The 25,315-nt window shown below is 41.1% G+C and overlaps 2 protein-coding genes across 3 annotated transcripts; one reads left to right on the forward strand and one right to left on the reverse strand.

Moving 5' to 3' along the window:
• Positions 1-1,419: 1,419 nt before the first annotated feature.
• LOC124133996 lies at positions 1,420-7,783 on the reverse strand. Its single transcript, XM_046498613.2, has 4 exons — positions 7,705-7,783; positions 6,008-6,122; positions 4,666-4,820; positions 1,420-3,129 (listed from the first exon to the last, which is right to left on the reverse strand). The coding sequence occupies exons 1-4, from the start codon at positions 7,751-7,753 to the stop codon at positions 3,095-3,097; spliced, it is 354 nt and encodes a 117-aa protein (XP_046354569.2). The 5' UTR covers positions 7,754-7,783; the 3' UTR covers positions 1,420-3,094.
• Positions 7,784-12,307: 4,524 nt separating this feature from the next.
• On the forward strand, positions 12,308-22,542 carry LOC124134005. 2 transcript variants are annotated; one of them, XM_046498622.2, is made up of 4 exons: positions 12,308-12,437; positions 17,506-17,632; positions 19,695-19,843; positions 21,053-22,542. In XM_046498622.2, the coding sequence occupies exons 1-4, from the start codon at positions 12,386-12,388 to the stop codon at positions 21,205-21,207; spliced, it is 483 nt and encodes a 160-aa protein (XP_046354578.1). In that variant the 5' UTR covers positions 12,308-12,385; the 3' UTR covers positions 21,208-22,542. The 2 variants fall into 2 exon arrangements, with proteins under 2 accessions (XP_046354578.1, XP_046354586.1); XM_046498630.2 differs by having other exon boundaries at positions 12,315-12,437; positions 17,509-17,632.
• The last annotated feature ends 2,773 nt before the right edge of the window (positions 22,543-25,315 follow it).

The raw sequence follows: 25,315 nt of genomic DNA on the forward strand, positions 1-25,315 counted from the left end.
TATACATAACATGTAATATATTGTATACATGTATATTGTTCAACAATATTCATTCGATTGAGACACCTGTCTAATATCATGGTCAAAGTAATTATAGTGTGTTGTCCAAATTAACCATCTTCCATCCTACTTCTTAGACATCGGAGTGAGTGAGGCTGTTTCGTATAACGCACCAGCCGCTTTGAACATTATTTCAGTTACATCACAGCGTGTCAGTTTTATGTGGGAGGAAAGCCCGAAGTGATGCAGGTCTGAGACGTTTACATGTACCATTTTGGTGCAATCGAGCACAAATCGAGGAACATAATCATGGTGAATTTAATATTCGAACGCACTATAATAAGTGACGCAAGTACAGCAAAGACAAATACGTTATACACATCATGCTACTACCACGCTGATAATACAGTGCAGTGAGGGATGGAGGCGGTTAACGCATCGTAGAGTGATGACGGTCGTGACTGGTGATACAAAGCTACGAGCTTGGGTACGGATGGTGGTGATGATCAGGGCAAATCTGGGTGAGGTGAAATGTTGTACTAATCCGGATTTATTGCGCTAGCCCTCTGATATACCATGCCACAGTTTTAACATGAATATCCCATTCATACACAGTATACCGACTCTGAGTGACCAGTCCTTTTAATGTCATCCCATTAATGTTAATACCCGTGAAGATCCAGCATTCGGCCTTCAGCAAGCCATGTAAAAGTGTAAAAGTGAGTGAGTGATTTTGGTTTTACGCCGCTTTTAGCACTATTCCAGCAATATCACGGCGGGGGACACCACCAATGGGCTTCACACATTGTACACATGTGGGGAAACAAACCCGGGTCTTCAGCGTGACAAGCGAACGCCTTATCACTAGGCTACCACACCGCCCCTTGCCGAAAGATTCGACTATGCTTATCGTAAGAGGCGACTACAGAATCGGGTGGTCAGTATCGATGACTTGGTTGATGCATATTATCGTATCCCAATTGCGTAGATCGATGCGCATGTCAGTCACTAGATTATCTTGTCAAGACTCGATTATTAACAGACCGCCGTCATACAGATGGAATACTGCTGAGTGCGGCGTCAAGCAACAATCAAACTATCCATATCTAACGCCAGGTATTGTGACAATTACCATCTTTAAAGTCTTTTGGAATGAGCGGCCGGGTACTGAACCACCTGCCTTCCGTACTCCAGACAGACGCTCAATCCTTGACCACGTGGCGGTCCCTACCCTACACAGCGAATTGTCTGGTCCTAGAGCTCTGGGCCAAAAGAGTACGCAGCCTGACAACTAATACGCTGTCAGTGTCAACGCAGTTCGACAGCTTAAATGAATCACACGTCCATAATGTAAGTGAACGACATATTGTGTCATCGTTCCATGTATGTACCAATTAGCAACAAGAACACAATACATAGTTACGAAAAGATACAAATATGTTTTATTACAATCTATATACAATGGCAAGGACATTGATCGTAAAACAAGTGCACAAAAGTGAAAATATTTCACGCACCCGAATCATCAAAAATTGGTCAACATTGCCACAAGAATGGGATTAACTACGTCTGCGAATCACATGATCATATTAAATGCCTATACACACGTATTTACAAAGACCTATATGGTGAATCATCTGCCTAGCATATTATAACCTAACAATACCTATAAGGTTGTCATGACAATTAACAAGTGCAAAGTATAGGTACCTATAAAAATATAAAATATGCTCCGACGGAACTGGGGAATAGGATTTTTTTAACTCCAATTGAGAAATCCTATTTCTAAACTCACTGGATAGACTTTTGAAAGTTTTGAGTGAGTGAGTGAGTGGGTTGGGTTTAACGCCGCTTTTAACATTATTCCAGTAATATCACGGCGTGTCAGCTTAACGTGGGAGGAAAGCCCGAAGTGATGCAGGTCTCAGACGTTTACCACTTCGGTGAGACCCACGAGCACGAGTGTGATGCTGACAAACCTTGAAACACAATTCGAACTCACGATTATAGGTTCCTGGCGTGCCCAAGGGCCGATACTCTGCACAGTGAATTGCTGCTCTTAGACGACTGGACCACCCGTGCCTTTTATTGAAACAAAGATTTCTCACTAGATGCGCCTTCGATATGGAGTAATATCGTCAGCCCTTGTACATACCGGTATGCTTGCCTTCGTAATTCCTTCACAACACATCAACGTAATAAGCATATGCATACGAGAACATTTGAAATTCCGTGTAGCATTTGCACAGTACAAAAAATCAAACTGTTTCTAGAAATTAAACTTGACCATATGTTTTACTTTCAATCTCTTACAAATACTCCGCGAAAAAGGTGGAATAATTGGGTTAAGTCATCAGCACAGGGGTTAACTCCACAGCAACGTAAAACGTCTACTGACTTTAACCCTTATGTGATTCCCTGCGTGGAAGCTCTAATAGTAGGGTACATAATTGTGTGATTTGGTCATAAAGTAATTATGGAGATATGGAACCTTATGGATTAGGTAAAAAATTCATGCAAAAAACGATAAACGTGAAATAAAATGACATTTCTATTAAAAGATGATTATGATAAGGCCACGTTAAATGTTTTTGGTTCAATTTCTCCACCCGACCCGGAACTCATGCCGAACATGTATAAGTTGGTTATTATATGATAATTTCCCACCCAAGTCTGATTTTTAAGTTGTTACAGTTAGTCCCAAATCGAGAAATTTCACGAGAACAATATTTTTTTCGTGACTAAGGTGTGCCTTTTTCTTCCAATATATTGAACGAGTAAAGACGAAATGTATGATATGTAGTCTTTACAAAATAAAATTTAAAAAAAAACTTTACAGATTAAAAACAATTGCCAATACTATTGCAAGACTAAGATATTAATTGTATGAATTTGTGTTTCTAACATGCGTATTCATTCCCTAACATATACAATTGATATATGTTCTCAACAGCACAAACACCCAGGAAGGAACCAGCTCTCCTTGCTTTAAAAATAATTCTCCTCTTCACGTTTGAATTGTCTTTTACAGAATTTCCGAGTGTCATTCTTTGATAGCTTTGTTTTAAATCAAGTCTCTTATGTCATGATGATTTCAATATTTCCTGTCGCGACCAGGGGGCATGTAACCTGAAACAAAGAAACAGCATTAAGAACGAGGAACACAATCACCCATGTCACCATCATCTACATCCAGAACAAGTAAATGTTTCAATTGTTCAACATCTAAATTTGTGAATGGAACCAAACTTTAGAAACGCTTTAAACTCGTAAAACATGTTCATTTAAGATAAGCAAATTATTAATTAATTATTTAAGATAAGCAAATTATTAATTAATTATTAAAATTACAGTAGTGCATCTGTTGATATCCATGGTGGCACTTCAAAGTTTCACAATCATCTGTGGAACCTTTGGAGGCGTTCGGTTTTTCAAACACTTTTGCTTCAGTGATAATGATTTTACAAACGCATGTATTGGTGTTTGATGACCGTAAATAATTATACTCAGAGTCATTTTTCTATGAGATACAAATAGTACATGTTTTCTGTTTTACAAAAAGACCCCGTGTTTAGAATAATTTGGATATAAGAAACTGGTCATTTTAACCGGTCCATAACTGAACTATGATATTCTCATAACCGATGGCGTGAATGAGTGCCCGGGTTGACTTTTACGTCGCTATTAAAAATAGTCCAGCAGTCAACAATTATGATGACATTATGAACAATTAATCACGCTATTGCTGTTGCAGTTGATTCAGAGCCCGGAATTCACTGACCATTCTGAACTGGTATTTAAATATTGGTTGGTTGGTTGGTTGGTTTGTTGTTAAACGCCGCACTCAGCAATATTCCAGATATATGACGGCGGTCTGTAAATAATCGAGTCTGGACCAGACAATCCAGTGATTGATATCATGAGCATCGATCCACACAATTGGGATACGATAACATGCATCAATCAACAAGGTCTGCGAGCCTGACCACCCGACCCCGTTAGTCGCCTTTTACGACAAGCATAGTCACCTTTTAACAGCAAGCATGGGTTGCTGAAGACCTATTCTACTTATAGGAACGTGATACATCAGCCATATGGTTTTAAGTCGGAGAAATCACACGAATCTGTTAATTATATATGTAGAATCAATCTGGCCGAATGGGGCGAGTTGATTCTATATAAGGAATCAACAGATTCTCATGATTTCTCCATTACACACATTATGCACGATCAAAAATCACATTTCAACTGTCACTTTCATGATCTGATAAGCGATGCTCTGATTGGTCTGATGATAGGACGTTCTGGCATGACCCACAATGGGATGTCTTCATATCTTTGACATGACTCTTAGCCACAGGTGGCGCTACGATCGAGCCCGGGAATTCCAGCCAATTTGGGCAAGGGTGGAAACTGGACTTTTATAGTCAGATAACTCTCTGGCCACGGGACCATGCCAGAGATGGGCTTCACACAAATACCCATGTGGGAATTCGAATAGGGGTTTCGTCGTGCCTGGCGAACGCTTTAACCACTGAACTAGCCTACCACCCTCTGAAAGAGTAGATGCTACTGTTAAGATAGTAGGTAAAGGTACGAATTTCATAAACATTAAGGAGATTATGTTCTTCAGTGATTCCTCTAAAGGGAGACAACCGGCCTCACCTGGCTGTGTGATATTCATCCCAGCTGCTGGGTATCTGGCTCTCATATACGCTGATTCCCGCGCCCTTTTCTTCTTCATAAAACAACAGGCAATGATGATGGTAATGATGACGATGAATACAGCCGCAAGACAACAACCGATGATCAAACCAGCCCTGCAGACAGAAATCATGATCAGTTCTATTTCTCGCCTCGACTCATCCGACAGTTCAAATATATTGATGATCAATAATAAAAGTTTGTTTCTTTGTTGTTTAACGCCGCACTCAGCAATGTTCCAGCTATATGAAGGCGGTCTGTAAAAAATGGAGTCTGGACCAGACAATCCAGTGATTGATATCATGAACACCGATCAGCTTGAAAATACTGAAGACCTGATCATGAGAATGATGTTCTCTAAAACACAAGCATGATGTTGGCTCGCAGATGCCCCAAGGACCAGTGGCTAAGTGAGTCATTGGAAGTTATTGCCACAGGATATATCACTGTACATAGTCGAGTCTGGACTACACAAACCAGTGTTCGATTAATGTATTACGTTTAAGTGTAAATTCATGTAGTTCAATTGAGTGAGTGAGTATAGGTTGACACCGCTTATAGCAATATTCGAGCAACATCAAGGCGGTGACACTGGTATGGGCTTCACACATTTTACCCATGTGGGGAATCGAACCCGGCCTTCGGGGCGACGAGTGGACGCTTTAACCACTATGCAACCCCACCGCCCCTGCAGTTTAAGTTAATATGTTTGGTATCAACCAATATTTGTGCAAGTGTGCTAGCAGCCATATATACACACAATATTGTGTGGCTGTGACTGTGGGGGAGCACGAGTGGCCCAGTAGTCAAACGCACTGCAATTCTCCGTGCAGAGATGGTCCTTTGGGCACGCCACAGACCTATCACCTTGGGTTCGAATCTCGCTTCGCCCTGATAATGTTTCTAGGTTTGTCAGCACCACACTCGTGGCGGTGAGACCTGCATCACATCGAGGTTTCCACCATCAAGCTGGCAAGTCGTGTCACAGCTGGAATAATGTTAAAAGGGGCGTTCAACCCCTCACTCGCCCCGTGAAGATCCAGGTTAGAATAGGACTTTAACAGGCGACTAACAGGATCGGGTGGTCAAGCTGGCTGACTTGGTTGATACATGTCATCGATCCCAATTGCGTGGATCGGTGTTCATGATATCAATCACTGGATTGTCTGGTCCAGACTCGATTATTTACAGACCGCCGTCATATAGCTGGAATATTGCTGAGTGCGGCGTTAAACAACAAACCAACCAACCAACCCAACTCATTCACTCACTCACTCACACACTCACTGAGATTGTGACTTACTCGCTACAGCAGTGTCGGTTCCAGGAGTCTCCACAGCATCCCACCAGACACTCCAGGTACTCTGGCTGCTGGTCGAACAGGTTCCGGTAGTACGCACAACGCCAGCACAACGACTCTAGCAACACACAACAGTATACAAAATGAACACACGATGCCATTTATAAAGTGGTCAAATGTAACAAATGTTATATCTGGAATAACACTTTCCCGAGAAAGTACAGATTCTCGTACTTTTTTGGTTGAGTCCCATCAAGGATTCGAACCAACACTGCCAGAGTGAGGCACCACACAAAGTCAGCGATCTAACCCACTTAGCCACCGAGGCTTTTACAAAATGAAAGTCCGACAAATGGTAGTCTAGATCACGTACTTTGTGTACCCCTCAGTGGCTGAGTCGGTTAGATCGCTGACTAAGAAAGTCTTATCCCAAATATAACATTTGTTACAGTGTACACTACATCATCAACATCATCAACGGCATCGACACAACCGCCACCGTCATCGTCATGACTAAATATCATGTCAGCTAACAATTCCCGACCTGATGTGAACAGATATATAACTACTCCACTATCATCATCATCATCATCATCATCATCTTCAAGTATCATAGTAGTCTTTGACATCGTAAATATCGTCGTCTATATCATTATCAATGATCATCAAATTTGTCGTTATCATCGAAAATATACTCATCGTTGTCTTCATTTTCAATGCCAATCTGTCATCACCAAAGATGTTATCGTCACAATACCGTCTTCGACATATACATCATCGTCAATATTGTGATCGTTATTATTATCCTCATTAACGTCATAATCTTTATCATCAACTTCATCATCAAATCGATGATTACAGACTAAGCAGTATTATCACCACTATCATAGCATTACTGTAACGTTAATATTATCAAAAATGAATTGTTATCATTGATGTGGCATTCGTTCTCATTGTCAACATGTCGTACACTATTACTGTAAGCATGGTAAACACTTAGTTTCTTATTACTGGTTCGTAGACAGACCTATTGTATACAGTGAAAATGAACTTTTTTAATGATTCAACCTCTGTACATGTCACGCGTGCACACATTCTCCACATCAAAACTTGGACAACACGGCTATCCTTCGTGCTATAAATAGATCTATGACGTTGCTACAAACAATTCAAAAATATCGGGAAGGAATCTACCATCCAACCTGCAATAATACACTGTGTATGCCGTTTTATCTATATGTGTATACACAAACATCTATTGTTACACATAGACAGCACATGCTCATAGCTACATTTTCATAGCGCTAGGTTTTCATATCAACATTCCTCCATTTTATTGCTATCAAATAGGGGACGAATTTGGGTCACATATCTCTCAGGTGTGCTGTGTCGTGAAGCCAGTATTCAAACACACATGTATATAAATGCGAGTCTCCCTCGCATCATCTCTCACCTACACAAGAAGGTAAATAATAAGATCGATACATACTGTTTGATATTTCTGAGAAGCCAAAGCCCCTATTCCCCACAGTGTGGTACAGCGCTAAATACCTGAGCCGTGTTTGCGCTTCCGCCTGTAGACAATTTCCGACTGATGAACTCAAAATAAGGGTTTTTGTGTTTTAATATAATGTTTTAAACACCGATAACACTAATGTACCCCGGTTCAAGACGTATTCAAGTTATACAACGAGACTTACCTGTAATCACAGACAGGAAGACCAACAACGACACAGCGAAGGACGCCATTTTTCTCGGTCACACTTGAGTTGGTACGAGACACCTGTATGGCGTTATATAGAGGTACAGGTGCGAGTGCAACCTCGTTATACAGCAATGTCATGTCGCGCGGTCAGTTTTGAATAATGTTGTCACATGTGACCTTATAGGTCCGTTATGTTTTTGTACGGTAGGTTTGATTATCTTGGCGTTACATAAGACACTGGATTTAAGTCAAAGGTTCAGCGATATAAACATGAAATGTGACTCATCCACAACAAGACTACTATTGTTGCTATTTTATAGCATTACTTTCAAAGTCACCAAGTGATATCCGGATACCTATACATTCATTGTCGTTCGTTCATCATTTAATTAGTCATTGTTTTCTTTGGTCCACAAGCTTTAAATTCCCTTTCTTTGTTAATTATTATACCGTCAAACATCTCTGTGTCGAACCTACGATTGTCCCGAAGTATAAGCTTGGCCCCTGTATATTCCTTCTTTACTCATTATTTAACCTCTGATGTTTGGAATCGGATTTTTCGAAATTACAGTTCTCTCGAAGTCATTTTGTAGAATCAAACATGTACTTCCATGAAAGATTTACTCTCGTAAGTCGACCTCGCCTTGACTCATCTGTCATCGCGGTTCAAATATCATTGATGATCTTTAATAAACGTTTGTTTGTTTGTTGTTTAACGTCGCACTCAGTAATATTCCAGCTACATGACGGCGGTCTGTAAATAATCGAGTCTGGACCAGACAATCCAGTGACTGATATCATGAGCATCTATCAACGCAATTGGGATACGATGACATGCATCAACCAAGCAGCGAGCCGCGCCACCCGATCCCGTTAGTCGCCCCTTATCCCAAGCATAGTCGCCTTTTACAGCAAGCATGGGTTGTTGAAGAACTATTCTAACCCGGATCTTCACGGGGGACAAGCATTGGTTGTTGAAGACCTATTCTACCCGGAAAGTCACGGGTCCAATAATAAAATTAATGTTGGTCATTTATGTTATTCACTCTTCATGCCAACCGGTACGTGTATCCAAAATTAATTCATTGGTTGTGTCGAACCTCGGATAACGCGAAGTATTTGTTTATCTACCATTTACTCACGCTTTCCACCATTTGTCTAATTATAATTAGGATATTGTTTCTATTTTCCGCTGTACTGATTCGATCGACTGGAAGCCAAATTAAAATCACAAAATGAAGATAAATAGGTTAAATTTAGTTTATGTTATTGGCCCGACCTCTCCATCTTATCAGATAAAAACAAACCACTAATAAAAAATCATACAAAATACAAGTATTTTTCATTTCTAGGTTAATAATTGATAAAATGCATTGTATGTTGTCTCTGAATATTGCGCAGCCTCTAATAAATTTGACAAATCATTCTCAGAAGTGTATTATTTCTGTAGCAAAAAAACAACGATCCGTAAATAAAAATAATTACCAACATTGCCTATTTTCATCCAACATTTAATGGGTAACCGGTAGGATGATATAGTAATCACTGTTAACCTTCTAGTACCTTACAGAAAGCTTGTGGGTTGTATACTCCTCAGGGAGATGAAATTGAATGTCTAGTGCACAGTGACCCATTGTCCGGGGTTCTAATGTAGCGTCCTGAGCTCCCTTTAGAGTGTGGATTTGGCCCATTTTAAAAATTAGTATTCATTACTATTTGTGCACAGCATTATTCATATAATTATTGTATTCTATTTAGTAGTGATCTTCTGCTACCATCTTCCTCAGAGATAAAGAACCAACGAATCACTTATGATTCCAATTTTGTCAGAACCACACCCGATCGCATACACACATACGTCTCAATCTCTCACGTGACGTGTGTCGTGTAGCAGATGGAGGCGTCCATGTGTTTCCAGGTCCTGTATAGTCACGTGCAGTGGGAAGGTGTCGCTATCAATGACGTAGTGAATTCAGTTTCACGCCTCTGTCATCACTATGCAATCTGTGTCACATCTGCCTTTTAATAATCGTGTCTGGAGGGGCGGTCGGGTAGCCTAGTGGTTAAAGTATTCGCTCGTCACGGCGAAGACCCGGGTTCGATTCCCGACATGAATACAATGTGTGAAGCCCTTTTCTGGTGTCCCCCGCCGTGATATTGCTGGATATTGCTAAAAGCGGCGTAAAACCATACTCACTCACTCACTCGTGTCTGGACCAGGAAAGTGATTGATAGTATGATCGATGATCCACACTGTCTGCGTACGATGACACACCAAGGAACATGCTAAGGAATCTCTACAGAGAGACAAGCCTTGAGTACTTTGGGCCTATTCTTCTCCGAAGTATCTACCAGCAGACAGACCTGTGAGTGAGTGAGTGGTAGTGTTGGGTTTAACGCCGCTTTTAACGTTATTCCAGTTATATCACGGCGTGTCAGCTTAGTGTGGGAAGAAAGCCCGAAGTGATGCAGGTCTAAGACGTTTACCACTTCGGTGAAACCCACGAGCACGGGTATGGTGCTGACAAACCTAGAAACATAATTGGGGCGAACCGGGATTCGGACCCACAATCATAGGTTTCTGGCGTGCCCAAGGGACGCAACTCTGCACAGCGAATCGCGGCGCCTTAGACGACTGGGCCACCCGTGCCCCCGACAGACCTGTGAAGATCCGGGGTAGAATAGTTCTTCAGGAACCCATGCTTGCCATAAAAGGCGACTATGCTTGTCTTAACAGGCCACTAACGGGATCGGGTGGTCAGACACGCTGACTTGGTTGATGCATGTCATCGTATCCCAATTGCGTGGATCGATGCTCATGATGTCAATGACTGGATTGTCTGGTCCTGACTCGATTATTTACAGACCGCCGTCATATAGCTGGAATATTGTTGAGTGCGGGGTTAAATTATACACAAACAACAGAAACTAGCAGATAAGCGTGATGTAGTTGGGACATATTCTGTTCCGGAATCTCTACTGTGGGGAACGGGCCTATTCTGCTCTGATGAGTTACAGGAGACCTTTACACAAGGACTCCGCGTGTTAGAGGGGCATCCACGTTTATCAACGGTGAACCATCGCGTTTTCATGGAACATTAACAGCCAATGCCTTGCCTATTACGTGGAAATCACAACCCTAAATTCGGAGCGACTGTCTTCCTGCGACATCACTTCAACTGAGTCGACACTGGATTAGACCCTTGAGTCACCAGTCGTACGCGTGTTAACCCCGTGACACCTTGCTGCGGTGACAGCCACGAACTCTCTGGTCACTTTGTTACCAAGCATACACTAAATATAGAAGACTAGCTGCAGGAAATACACCATCTGTCAGCTGATAGGAAATATACATAAGTAATTACAATGATAGTCATGGTAGTAACCATCAAACGAACAAGGAGTGTCTCATCTGTATAATCAGATAATTGATGGCTACTTTTAGTTCAGTGCTTTTATTGATAAAGAAATTACTAAAAGTATGTAATTGTGACCCTTTTGATACGGATGTCTTTATACCATTATTCACAAAGTATAGATAATGACTATCCTTGATTTAGATTCTTCTTACTCTGCCCTTTGATTAAACTATATGAATATTGACTATTTTGCAATTTCTTTAATCTTTTATTTTTTATGCAAATTTTTTGTGTTAGTGGCGGGTGCTACCGGTAGGGCAGGACATGCTTACCCTTTTCGCGAACGCCTGGTGTCATCACTGATTTTCAGTGATCCATACATATAATTTTCACCATCATCTTGCCATTTACAACCAATGGAATCTGTTTCGTTGAAAATTGCTGCTATTATCTATCTGGCTTTGACGTTTTATACTTCGTGTGACCTTTTTCCTATACGTATTATGTTCATATGTTCATATCATTGCACTGTTCATGAGAACGACCAATTAGGGCCCGACCATTTGATATTCGTGGGGATTTTATCGAAAAAAATAAATTGTCCCCGATAATAATTATGCTTCATTAGATTGTTGCAAGGCATGTTTTAGAAAAATATAATAAGCTCATAAATGTAAATACAAAAAATATCTGGATTTGCAGCTGTACCTGAAATAAATAGGACCCTCATGACTTTTGTGTCAGAAAGTATTTCTGTATATTACCCTTTATAACAAAAGTGGACAATTGCCATCTTTTAAAATTATCTTTCTACCATTGTTCGTAAAAAGAATGATTTCTGTATATTATTATTATTATTATTATTATTATTATTATTATTATTATTAACCACAGATCATTACTTCCTCAATAAGGATATCTTTATACCATTGTCATACTTTGACAATAGTTATTTTACAATATGGCACTTTTGAACATCCGCTACTCAAAGACGACACAGTGGTTCTCTCCTTACAGATCAAGGGTTACATTAAAAATATATGGACTTAAAACGAAGGGGAAATGACTCTAAATTCAAGGAAATCCTTGTGACTTGACGATGCGTAATCACGGCACACTGAAACCGGTTCGGAAATCCCTGCTTTTGATTGGCAGTAAAAGTATTCTCTCCGCGCCGGCCAATCCCAACCTGTTGTTTACAAACCGGTTTGTAAAATGTTGATCAAGCGCTCTCCCCTCGGGTAATGTGAAGTGTATGTACATAAATGTCACGGTGGGGCTCGCTGGGACTGACAGAGCGTCAGGTGAGGCGGCAACATGGACTACCTTCCTATATTACTACTAGCTATAAGTAGCGTTCTGGAGCTTGGTAAGTTCTTAGTATAATTCACTTTTAATTAACCCGAGTACAAGATAGATTATAATTTTACGCAGACAGAATATGAAATATGTTTTTTTACAAAGTCATGTGAAGTTTCACATGAACTTTATTCCCCTGGGGCTCACTGGGTACTAAATATAATCCATAACATTTAAAGCGAGTACAAGACAGATTCTCAATTTACGCTGATAAATTTGAAATATGTTTTCTGATATAAGGTGTCGGTACGTTTCATATAAAATTTAATTTTCATTTTGGTGTGAACTGCGCACAATCTACAGATTTGTGCTATGTCATGGTATAGAAAATATTATTTGTCTATTAATATGACACATACCGACGCATTACATATTTAAGGAATAAAACCAGACAACCAACTTTTTCAAACTGTTATGAAATTATGCTCGTAACGCCTATACAATTACATAAGGTGTTATTTTGTTAAATGACAAAAGACATAACTTACGCAACTACGTGACAGTATTGAACATAGAAACCTTACTTTAAATGTCAGTTACAGTTTCGGGTTTAAATCGTTACAATCTTCCACTTGCATAAGTCACCATAATATTCCGCGATAAGATGGTCGGTGCTATCGTTATCGTGTTAATAGATGCCTGGGCATGACACAAGGTAGATATAAATAGGTGAGGTTGCCACACGGCGTTCGGGGCAGGTAGGGCGAAGAGCCTGGGGCCAGAGTTGATGCGAGTTGATTTACGACCATCTCGCCGCCATGTCTCTCATGATTGTTGTTGAAGTCTCACGGGTGTTGATCATCAGCACATGGGACTCAACAAGGCACACGCGTTTTTAACAAAATTTCACTTTTTGAAAATATTCAATCTTAGCCGCTTTGTAATATACAACGTTTGGCGCTGTAGTTAACACGTTAAAATTAAAAAATTCTAATTAACCTACCTACCTACCTACCTACCTACCTACCTACCTACCTACCTACCTACCTACCTACCTACCTGCCTGCCTACCTACCTACCTACCTACCTACCTATCTACTTACCTACCTACCTACCTACCTACCTATCTACCTACCTACCTACCTACCTATCTATCTACCTACCTACCTACCTGTCTGTCTGTCTGTCTGTCTGTCTGTCCAACCATCCATCTATTTTATTTATTTATCTATCTATTGTCTCACTTACTCTGTCAATCACGGTTTAGTCACTCATTAATATTTATTTTCATTAATAATTTTGTGTAATCGGCGTGTCATTATGATGCCGTATTAAACCAAAATACACAAATGCACGACTTTTGTCAATCTGTCGCAATATAATTGAAATGAACTGACGACTTCATACACAAACATTATAATTTCCACTGTAACACACGGGCACTGGGTCAACCACATCCGTTATCTAATTCATCCCCCAAATGGTACATTCAACGTCATTATGTCGGGGACTATAAGACCTCCATGGCCAGGACAAGCAGGTCACATGATGTCATCCTGGGGACACCCACTCTACTCGGGTGGTCGCTCAGGCTTGTACGAGCATCGTATAACAATAGGTCATATCTGACCACTGACCAGTGGAATGTGTGTTAGGTCATCGTGTATACGACCTTCCGAACCTTGACTTATTTCAAAGACATGCTGAACGGTCAAATGTTGGACAGTGCATTGTGCATGAGACGACCCACTGAATAACGGACTATACGTTGAAGAAATTGGCATTACGAGAGTGATAAGGGGAAGATAAAGGGCTAGGGAAGAGAGAATGCGAGGGGTGGGGGGTGGAGGGTGCGGGGGTATTATGGGGTGGGTTGGTGGTGGTGGGGTGTGAGGGATAGGGGGCAGGTTGAACGCACACGCCAAAAAATAGAAACGTTGTTTAAAAACCTATTGATCAATAATTGTTAGAGTGACAGTTGGTTAAGGACCGCTACTGAATAAATATTTGAACAACTGACCAGTGCAGTGTAGGGTAGAGGTTCGTTCATAAGAGATAACGAAATTGAGCAGTATTCATAACAACAACAAAACAGTTAAATATAACGAAGGGCGTCGTTGATAAGAACCATCAAAGTGCTTAATATAGAACGGAGCATCATTAATGAGATATACAGGAAAGCGCAATATTATAGCACCTTATGATTGAGTACGAGAGCAGCTGAACAGTGCTGAATAGGTTAGAGCATCGTTTATACGACCTTACCAGCAAACACAAGTACGATCTCTGAGAATGTGGGGATTAGACACAGCAGGTATACAAACAGTCACAACGACGACTTAAACGTAGACAGCTATTTCTGGTGAGTTCCCCCTGGGTCGCCTTTGATAGTGACATTTAGATTGAAGCCAGGGAGTACCGGCCAAGTCTCGGTGTGCAGGGGGCACAAACAACAGGAATACTTCACATAATGCGACCCACCTGCTGGCTCATTCAGTTAGGGTAATGACGTACTTAGTGGCCGGGACAACAGTTTTAAAAAAATGTTTTCAAAACGGAAAATGGGTGAACAGTTGTTTTTCAGGGTCGCATACGGGTGAGAGAGAGAGAGAGAGAGAGAGAGAGAGAGAGAGAGAGAGAGAGAGAGAGAGAGAGAGAGAGAGAGAGAGAGAGAGAGAGAGAGAGAGGGGGGAGAAGAAAAAGAGTGATAGAAAGAATGAGATAAATTCGTTTGGGAGACGGGCGTCAACAGAGGGATAAAAAAGAGCGCGAGAGAAATAGAAAGATGAAGAGACAGACAGGAAAAGAGAGACTATTGGGGATACCACCAGCTCATGCCACTTGGTCATCAACATATTCTTCAGATTAACTGGAACTGAAAGGCGACAGAGGGTTGACAGTGACCATGTCGGCTTTGTTTTTAGAGACGCTGGCGAAAATTGGGCCGCTTTTTGAATTAAAAATCCCCGATGATGTATGTAGTTAGGTCTGATTCTCCACAAATAGATATGTAGAGTTCACATAGTTCAGTATATATCATTATTCAGAGTCTTTTGTAGTTTGTTTGTTTTTATCCCGAGGATGAATCAATAAATGCCAGATGAAAGCAAGATGATAAATGTACCATGGGTTTCATTTTGTCCCAATTGGTAAACGGAATTTCACGATTTATATATTTTTTATCTAAAAACACATTTTTCTACAATGTTTAGGGAATGTCTTTCTGGCGATGACAAAAGTCACGTGACATAGACCTGATCAGTATCTTGAAGTGGCGTACTGCTTCTGTAAGTCATCAACACTATGGATGTCACACACAGTATACTCTTCGGATATTATTTATAATATGCTGCTTAATAATTGCTACACTACGCTGAGTCTATTAAACATGTCATTCACACAAGCCATGGAATCACGAACCATTACAAATTCTAGAAAATAAAACTTTTTAAAAGTGAGTTTGGTTTTGGATGCTTTGATGGTATATCGGTTGTGTCACAGCCCGTCAGCTCCATGCGGAACAAACCCAAAGTCTCAAGGGTGTAGACTTTGGCCACTTTGATAAAAAAAACACCGGCACGGGTGTGGTCCTGGTCATGACAAACTACTGATCATTATAAAACATAATCAAGCATTCGAACCCGTGGACAGCGGATCCTCCAACATGTAGACCGCCTCCGTGGTCTTGTGGTAGAGCGTCCGCCCGGAGAGGAAGGTCCAGGGTTCAATCCCGGGCCGCGTCATACAAAAAGACGTTAAAAGATTGTACTTGTTGTTACCCTGTCTGGCGCTCGGCATTAAGGGGCTAAAACAAGGACTGGTCGGCTCGGAGTCAGTATACTGTGTCTGAGTGGGGTATTCATGTTAAACTGCGGCATTGTATCTCAGTGAGCTAGCACTATAAATCGGCATCAGTCCGGACTAGTACAAGCAGCCACACACACACATACACGTGCATGCACGTCGCTATATAAGTGCAATAATCTTGGACGCGACGTTAAACCCAATTTCACCTCACCTCACCTCCAACATGTAAGGGCCGCAATTCTGCACCCATGCATTTTTTTTAGACAAATTAAACATTTATTGAAATAATACCACTAAAGCAAAATACACGCATGCACACAGACACACGCGCACGTCGGACGAACACACGCATGCACACACTTACGCACTGACATTATATTATAGCCTAGATCTCTTCAAATGAAAACGGGGGCGGTCGGGTAACCTAGCGGTTAAAGCGTTTGCTCGTCACGCCGAAAACCCGGGTTCGCTTCTGTGCTTCTGTGGCCTATTAACTGATATATCTTTATGAGAGACAATCTTGTAATTAAACGTTATGCTGATAACCGGGTTTGATCCCGAGCACGATCAAATACCACCTCAGTGGTCAAGTGGACGGAGCGTCTGTCCGGAGAATGAGAAGCTGGGGGTTCGATTTCTGGCTGGTCATACCAACATACGTTAACCAGTGGTACTTGTTGTTACCCTGCCAGTCGCTCGGCTTTAAGGGGCTTAAACAAGTACTGGTCGGCTCGGAGTCAGTGTACTTTGTCTGATTGTGTATTCATGTTAAACTGCTGAAGAGTATCTCAGTAGGTTAGCAGTATAGAGTCCGGACAAGTGCAAGCAGCCACACACACACGAACATGCATAATGATATGTAGTGCATTAATCTTGAGGCCCGTGGAGATCTGAGATAGAATAGGTCTTCAGCAACCCATGCTTGCTGTAAAAGGTGACTATACTTGTCGTAAGAGGCGACTAACGGGATCGGGTGCTCAGGCTCGCTGACCTGGTTGATGCATGTCATCGATCCCAATTGCGTAGATCTATGCTCATGTTGTCAATCACTGGATTGTCTGGTCCAGACTCGATTATTTACAGACCGCCATCATATAGCTGGAATATTGCTGAGTGTGGCCTTAAACAACAAACAAACAAACAAAGCATTAATCTTGAACAGGACATTAAACCAATATCTCCTCACATCAAATATATAAATAGCATCATCATAGGAAGGCCCTGCCGTCGTACAGCTGCAACGTTGAGCGGCGTACTCACTTATGTAGTCAGACGTTATAATTAGTGACCAAGCACTGTGACATCCGACTCCTATGTTAATATCGTTCCAGCAGTTTCTGGTGACCTGTGCCCATTCCACGCCTTTGACGACATATTCGGGAGCAGCATCAAGTTTAAGTACTGTCGTCATGGATGCTGCGGTGACGTCAGCAAGAACGTGTGTTGTCCGTCACTCCCGTAAGTATTTCATGTGTAAGATTTCACAGTACATTCTTCAGGTTTCCCGAATATCCCAATTAACGAACTATTGATTCAAGGTCGATTTAATATCACCTTCGAGTCTATTTTATATTTGGGAGATAAACTTACTGTTTTTTCAATACGCTCTCCAACCCAGAGCTCCATGCGACCAGCATAGTACCTCTGCCAAAGGCCAGCGCCATGTGGCGATTCGTCACATCTTACACCGTCCATTCAAGATATTGGATATATCCTTCATCTGTTTCATTTTGGATAATTCTACATATTTATATAAACATATATCATAGAAAGGTTAACTTTCATTGAGAACATATCCTAAATCGTGAAAAGCTATTTCCATTTGCGTAGTTACCCTATGTTTACATTGGTTGTACGGCTCCACGTGTTGTCATCGAAGACCTACGGAGAGCTAGCGATACGGTCACTTTGACGTGTAAATATTTATTGTCATGCAACTCACTGTCGCATTTGTAGTAGCATATCTATATAATTATGCAAAACAATGTGTAATATGCCTCCAAATACTTGCATTAGTCCTTTCTATTCTCATTTCTGAAAAAGCGCGTTTGTTTACAAACAAGAGAAAAGTCAGGTCACGTGATATGCAAATTAGCCTGTGGAAGTGGTGTTATGCTAAGTCACCACTGCGCCGGAGTGTGTTTTCAATGTATACCTAGGTTTCCTGTAGATTTAACCGCGCGCAATTGAATTTGGAACCAAACGCGCAGCGTGAGGTTTCAAATGTTAAACTAACCGCAGTTAAAACTACAGGTAACCTGGCTCTATATTGAAAACACGGTATGTTTGTCTCCATTCTACCATGACTAAATAAAGCGCGAACTCTTTGGTGTTAGCAAATATTATTGAGTGAAGGGGCATGGGTTGAGTCCAGTGTTTTGAGTGGGTTATCGATCTGAATTACGGAATCACCGACAACAGCCTGTAAACAAAATATTGGACTGTGCATGCTCAAGCAGTTTGTTTACACCCTAATACTTCACACGAACATAGATCTGGCAGTGAAAGCATATAAGCACGGCAACGTCGTACGCTAACATGAAGTGGACATCCTTAAGAAAACTAAGCAAGCTTTGCAAAGTTTTCGTTCTACACCGCGCGTGTATTATGACCTTATATTGCTCATTGTGACGCAAACGAAATTACGTCACAGTCGTATATAGAAAGGCGACAAATTCCAAGCTCTCTGTTGTCCCCAAAACTTAAAATACATTCTCTTTGTAGATTTCTGTTCTATGTACTGCCATACATCCTATGAATATTGCAATAATCGCAACTTTGCATTTTGTCACCTGTAATTGTAGATATAAATATTTAAATATACCTACCGACAATGACTGAAAAAAGTTACACTATTCTATGATTTTTAGCTCCCACGGTTTGGCGGCCGTCAAACCAGCTGCTTCAATCAGAGAGGGTTTATTGTGATTTAATAGCCTCTGATTAACCAATCAGAATCGAGTATTTTACAAATTCAAGGTAGAATTTAGATCATATCAAATGTAACAACACTCAGCGATGAAAGTTTAAAACTCCGAAATTTGCCGGGAAGTTTTATACTTTAATCGACAAGTATTGTTATTTTGTATATCAAATAACACGAGGGCGAAATTCTATTTATCATCCAAAATGATGCTTCCAACCCTTTTCAGTTTCCAAACAGTAATAGCCAGTACTGAATGTACACTGTACAGCTAACCAGCGTCATTGACAGAGTTATTTGTGACGTCATTTGATTGTGATGCCATGGTAACGGATGATGTCACAATGGCCAGCAAGGTTTGTTTTGCAATTTCATTTGCAGCGATACCTCCTTGGTGATACCATTTGATTTCACTCAAGCGATATCCAAGTAGAAGCCATTTTGGGATGATAATTTCCATACGTGTTGACGTTTTAACAGAATCGTCAAGACAGCCGAGTTTCCGGACTAATAGGTCCTGACCAATGAGTTTTTACTATTTAACATGTGTTTGTTTTGAACTTCTGATCCTGTCTAAATACAATGGCATGTGTGTAGTCTGGAGCTGGTGATTGGCTGCGTAGCAGGGGCTGTCGTTGTCATCGTTGTCGTCGTCGTGTTGACGTGCTGCTTCTGTGCCAGATCGCAAGCCAGGTCTCGACACATCCTCCGCACTACAGTACTGACGCCGACAGTTTTCCATACCGGTAAGATTACAAACAGTATCGACATACACTTACAGCGATAACCGCGTTAATCCGGACGGACAGTTTAAACTAAATCGTCCGGATTAACGAATCATGCCTAGTAATTAGAGAATAACCTACGAGCTCAGAGGAATATCGGATTATCTGCCCCGAGTAAAGGAATGGTGTTAATCCCTAGCCTTTGGCGAGGAACTTTCAGCATTCATTCACGAGGGACAGTTAATCCGGAATGCCGCGTTTCGAGTAGGTTATTCTATATTACTCAACTCATTAATACTGACATTTTTAGAGAGATGGGCAAACAAAATCTATGACATTTCTGTGTAGCATATTTGTGTTGTATTTTAAAATTTTTTTATTTATTATTAATTTAACTTTAATTTCAGGCAGTATTTTATATCTGATTACGCAGTATATGGTTACTATGATGCTGTATTTTAAGTGAGATACCACACAAGTAACGGGGCATTCGTGATACTCAGCACGGACGCTATTTGTCACGAATGTCCCGTTACTTGTGCGGTATCCTTAAACGGAGCTTGGCATACCTGTAGATGTTCCCAATGATAGTGGTCCGGAATGCTGGAGTTTCCGAATAAACGAGGTCCAGACTAAGGGGGCTTCACTGTACAACAACATCAAACTCTGGTCAATTGTATTATTTGAGATACAGGTCGTATTCGTTTACCATTTGGGTGTAGGATCACAATCAGGGTAAATATGGGATTCGTGCCTACGATATATCGTGTCGAATAGCTGCAAGATTGTTAATGCGGCGTTAGGCAACCATTACTCACACACTCACTCGTGTCTACGATCAGGGAATTCTCTGCTCTGCGATGGGCCTCAGATCACTGGGTCACGCCTATCCCATTATGACAGTGACGAGTTGTGTTAAATTGATATAAACTCTATAACGTTCTATGAAGGTCATACTTTATATATTAAACTATTATTATATATGAAAAATCAATGAATAACCTGGAAAATATTTCAATTGGCATCAGTTTTCCTTTAACTTGACAAGACAAATAGGGCCTTCATTTCAACTTATATAAAAAAAGTTTCGATAAAGTATTCTGTTTAACATAGGAAAAAGTAAAGATGTATTCACCCGCAAGAAGTTGTCCTGAAACGCCGAACCAAAGAATAAAGAAGATGTTATTCATAAAAGGATTCATGTAAACATGACATATTCTCCCCTTCCAGATTCCGCGAATCCTGGCCTGTCTCCGGACATGCCCGATGTTTGCCGACCTCCTCCATATGACGTGGTCACGTTGGAGCTTGACAAACCACCATCGTACGAGGAAATCATGCGCAGTTCCCCCGAATATGAGGAAAACTCCGCGCATGCGAAGTAAAACCTGAACTTGTACCAATATATACATATATGTTATGACCTGCCTATACAATCCGAACATACTCATATCTCCGAGTGACAGGGACATACATGAGAATCTTGACACCTGGTAGCGTCAATATACCCACCAGACAAACCTACTGACCATATAAGGTGTGCAATGCTTATGATTGCGTTACTTCAAAACGACGTCGTCCATAGGGTGGGTTGACAACGCTACCGCCATCGTAAACGTCCATTCTAGTCATTCTCCACAATACTCGGATATAATTAAGATATAGTTCAGCCATCATCATTTTATCGACAGGAGAGTAGCAATCACTGACCGCATCGGTTTTGATCCGGAGAGAAAGGCTTCGTTTAGAAATGTATGCAGTTCGCAGAGCAATGTTTTACATATCTTAGATCTAGAACAGAAACCACATACACATATATACGTCTCTGCTCAGAAAGAATATAATAATTGGTTTTCGGATTACTTCTCTCTTGCTTTTGTTTGTGACGACCTTCCGTAAACTTTCGACAACAATCCTGTTTCATGTTGAAAGTATCCTTGATATTTTAGGAAACAACTTGCGCAGGAGTCTTTGGGGCAACCACTCTACATGCAGTGTTTTGTCCCTTTGATGCCTAGAATAAGGGTGGGTTCGAATCCATTATTTCTGCAATAAATCGAAACGCCTGCTACACTTTCTGGCTCTGATTCACCTTTGATGACCCAAATTACTTGTTAATATATACGGTTATGTACCCCTTCATAAATGAAGGACATTGGTAGTTTTATTGTAGGTTAACGGCTCTTAGTTATACTCCTCTGCTCCAGGGAAGTAATCGCAGGCTCAAGTTTAACATTATGGTACATGTATTTAAAGTGCTGAGATCGTTAAGTGGAACTGGGCCCCAACAGAGGGTGGCTCGATTCGCTGTGCAGATTGACGCTCATTATGCATGCCAGAAACGTATAATTGTGGGTTCGAATCCCTGTTTGACATTATTAAGGTTTCTCAGCGCCATAACATTCTGAGCAGATCCGTAATCGTGATGATTGCGATTGGAAGCATGGCATCAATGATTATCCATTTTACTTTCATTTTGAAAGTTTTGGTTTTATCACCTTCTCATTATGATACAGCAGCGATGAGACTGTTTGGAGGGTGGGTGTCACAGCAACACTGTCTCCGTGCCTCCAGACAGATTCGAGAAACAGTAATAGAAGTTCCAATCTGTCTCAGATTTAATGTGATGCTTGTTTAGGAAATGTACATTACCATGTAAATATTATATTTCCATATTCTCTGATATTGTTAATATGTAAATAAAAGCCTATATTTTGTCACTCTTGGATTTTCAGTAATTTCATTGTCCTCAATGTCTGCAATCCCACCCCCTACAATCCTCCGGACAAGGAAACTCCACCAGTTGTGAAGAATTACTTCCCTTACTCGTGCCAGGAGTCGGTGTCTGTGTGTTCAAATCCAGATTGGTTCTTATTATGAAGCTTGGTCCAGACAAATGGCTGTCATCTCCTGCTGAAAGATCAGTTGTTGGCGTCGCTAATGTTACGTCATATGACAAGAAGTGTCTACCCTGTATCTATGTCATCAATCAGATGCATTAGAGATGATCATCCTGCATCTCTGTCAGCAACCAGATACACGTTCTTATCCCGTACCTGTCATGAATCGAAATGCAAAGTCTTCCTCCCGTATTTATCTGATGTAATATATACACCAATGATGTTCATCCCGTAAGTCTGTGATGTTTGTTTGTTTGTTTGTTGTTTAACGTCGCACTCAGCAATATTCCAGCGATAAATAATCGAGTCTGGGCCAGACAATCCAGTGATTGACATCGTGAGCATCGAGCCACACCGTTGGGAAACGATGCCATGCACCAACCAGCGAGCCTGACCACCCGATCATGTTAGTCCCCTCTTACGACAAGCATAGTCGCCTTTTACGGCAAGCATGGGTTGCTGAAGACCCCGGATCTTCACGGGGTACTGTGATGTGTACTGTGATTAAACGCGTGTGTATATGCACCAAAGGTCGTCCGATATTTCCGATATGTAACATATGCACTGGAAGTGTTCAATGCATATTTATCTGATGTTCTCTATGTGCCATAGGCGTTTATGTCGTGTATGTTATGATTCATATGCACCAGAGGTTTCCAACTGATGTTTCTGTGGTGTGACATTTGCCCCAGGAGTGTTTGTTTGTTATTTGACGCTGCACTCGGCAATATTCCAGCAATATGACGACGGTCTGTAAATAATCGTGTCTGGACCAGACAATCCAGTGATTGCTATCACAGGCCCCTACCCTAACAATTGGGATACGATGACATGTATCAACCAAGTCAGCGAGCCTGACCTCCCGATCCCGTTAGTCGCCTCTTATGACAAGCATTAAGCATGGGTTGCTGAAGACCTGTTCTACCCCGGATCTTCACGGGTCTCAACGCGTATGTATCGGATATAATGTGTACCGGGGATTATCAACTCGTAATCTGATGACATAAATTTTATGTGCACCAGAGAAGTTCAGCCATATTTTAGTGCAGCTATATATGCACCAAACACAGCCTGCGGAGAAATAGACACTTGATATGCGGAAGCGTCTGTCACGATGTGCCAATGTCTCCAGGTTACAACTTGCTGAACGATTATAACATGTATGTATTTATGATTATTATCTTTTTTTTTCTAATAACTTAACCAACTCTGAAGAAATGAACCTCCAGCATACGTCATACATTAGCAAGTGAGTTCACCGTTAGTGTACGCTTGGTAATTTTGATATTCATCCCATGAGGAAAAAAACACGGGTATCAGAGGTAAAGGTTCAAGCGTTCAGTCTAATATGCGTGTGCAATTGAAAGTCTTAAATTAGACCACGTTGTCGATGTCAGGTACAGTCGACAGCGTAGCGTACTATCGGAAATAAATAGCTCTGAGATTGTCTATTTATCCATCAGGGGTGTTCATACCGTATTCGGGGCTGTGGGGTAAGCTAGTGGTTAAAGCGTTCGCTCGTCACGCCGAAGACCCGGGTTCGATTCCCCACATGGAAAAATGTGTGAAGCCCATTTCTGGTATCTTCATTACGTGGATTGATGCTTATGATGTCAATCACTGGATTGTCTGGTCAAGACGCGATTATTTGAAGATCGCCGTCATATAGCTGGAGTTTTGTTGTGTGCGGCGTTAAACAACAAACAAATAAGTGAAAAAAACAACAACAAAAACAAAGGAGAGTCACCCATCACACTGCTGCACATTTCACATGCGAGATAGCAATAGTAAACTGAAGACATGAATTTGTTAAATAATTTTAAATAATCCTTTAATATGCCTGGTGTCATCACTAATTATCCGGTCATATTTTCAATTTTCCCAGGTGTTTTGTCCTCCCCCCCCCCCCCCCCCCCCCCCATGATGATGATAACGATGATGATGATGATGATGATGATGACTGGATTTACTAGTCCAGATTCGATTGTTTACAGGCCGTGTCTCGGCAACACTGTATCCCATTATGATAATGATGATGATGATGATGATATGATAATGATGATGATGATAACATGATGATGATAATGATGATAACATGATGATGATGATAAGGATGATGATGATGATGTTACAGGTGGAGCAGAACATGCTTACACTTTGGGCGAACACCTGGTGTCATCACTGTCAACATCTAGGTGTCACTTTTCTGCATGTTCTCGTGTCCGGCCCTAATAATATCTTGAATGATCTTGGTTTTACGGCAGCTATAGCCAACTTTTATTGACAGCTGAATCACAGCCTGTAAATACTCGATCCATGCAAGTCAAATCATTGGTTGACAGATTGCGCATCGGTGCATGCAGCGGGGTACGAGGGTAAACAACGTCAGCCAGACCACACACTGTAACCACCAGATACCGAACCGGTTTTTGGAATGTAGGCCCTACTGCGTTCAGCTGCAGTATGTATCTCTCTTGTAATCACAAAATACATGTGTGAAGCCCAACGTCATGATATTGCTTGAATATTGCTAAAAGAGGAGTAAAATTTTACCCACGCATTAACTCCCGAACACAGAAACCAAAGAACATAA

Source organism: Haliotis rufescens, unplaced genomic scaffold, assembly GCF_023055435.1.
Source record: "Haliotis rufescens isolate VD_foot unplaced genomic scaffold, xgHalRufe1.0.p SCAF_16, whole genome shotgun sequence".
Taxonomy (NCBI): domain Eukaryota; kingdom Metazoa; phylum Mollusca; class Gastropoda; order Lepetellida; family Haliotidae; genus Haliotis; species Haliotis rufescens.

Excerpts from the sequence above, each read along its gene's own strand:
- LOC124133996 (XM_046498613.2), bottom strand. The coding sequence starts at position 7,753 with ATGGCGTCCTTCGCTGTGTCGTTGTTGGTCTTCCTGTCTGTGATTACA. Across the intron at positions 6,123-7,704 it reads CTTCCTGTCTGTGATTACAG|AGTCGTTGTGCTGGCGTTGT; the intron begins GTAAGTCTCGTT and ends GTGTGTTGCTAG. Across the intron at positions 3,130-4,665 it reads GATGAATATCACACAGCCAG|GTTACATGCCCCCTGGTCGC; the intron begins GTGAGGCCGGTT and ends TCTTTGTTTCAG.
- LOC124134005 (XM_046498622.2), top strand. The coding sequence starts at position 12,386 with ATGGACTACCTTCCTATATTACTACTAGCTATAAGTAGCGTTCTGGAG. Across the intron at positions 17,633-19,694 it reads GTGTGTTGTCCGTCACTCCC|TCTGGAGCTGGTGATTGGCT; the intron begins GTAAGTATTTCA and ends GCATGTGTGTAG. Across the intron at positions 19,844-21,052 it reads GCCGACAGTTTTCCATACCG|ATTCCGCGAATCCTGGCCTG; the intron begins GTAAGATTACAA and ends CTCCCCTTCCAG.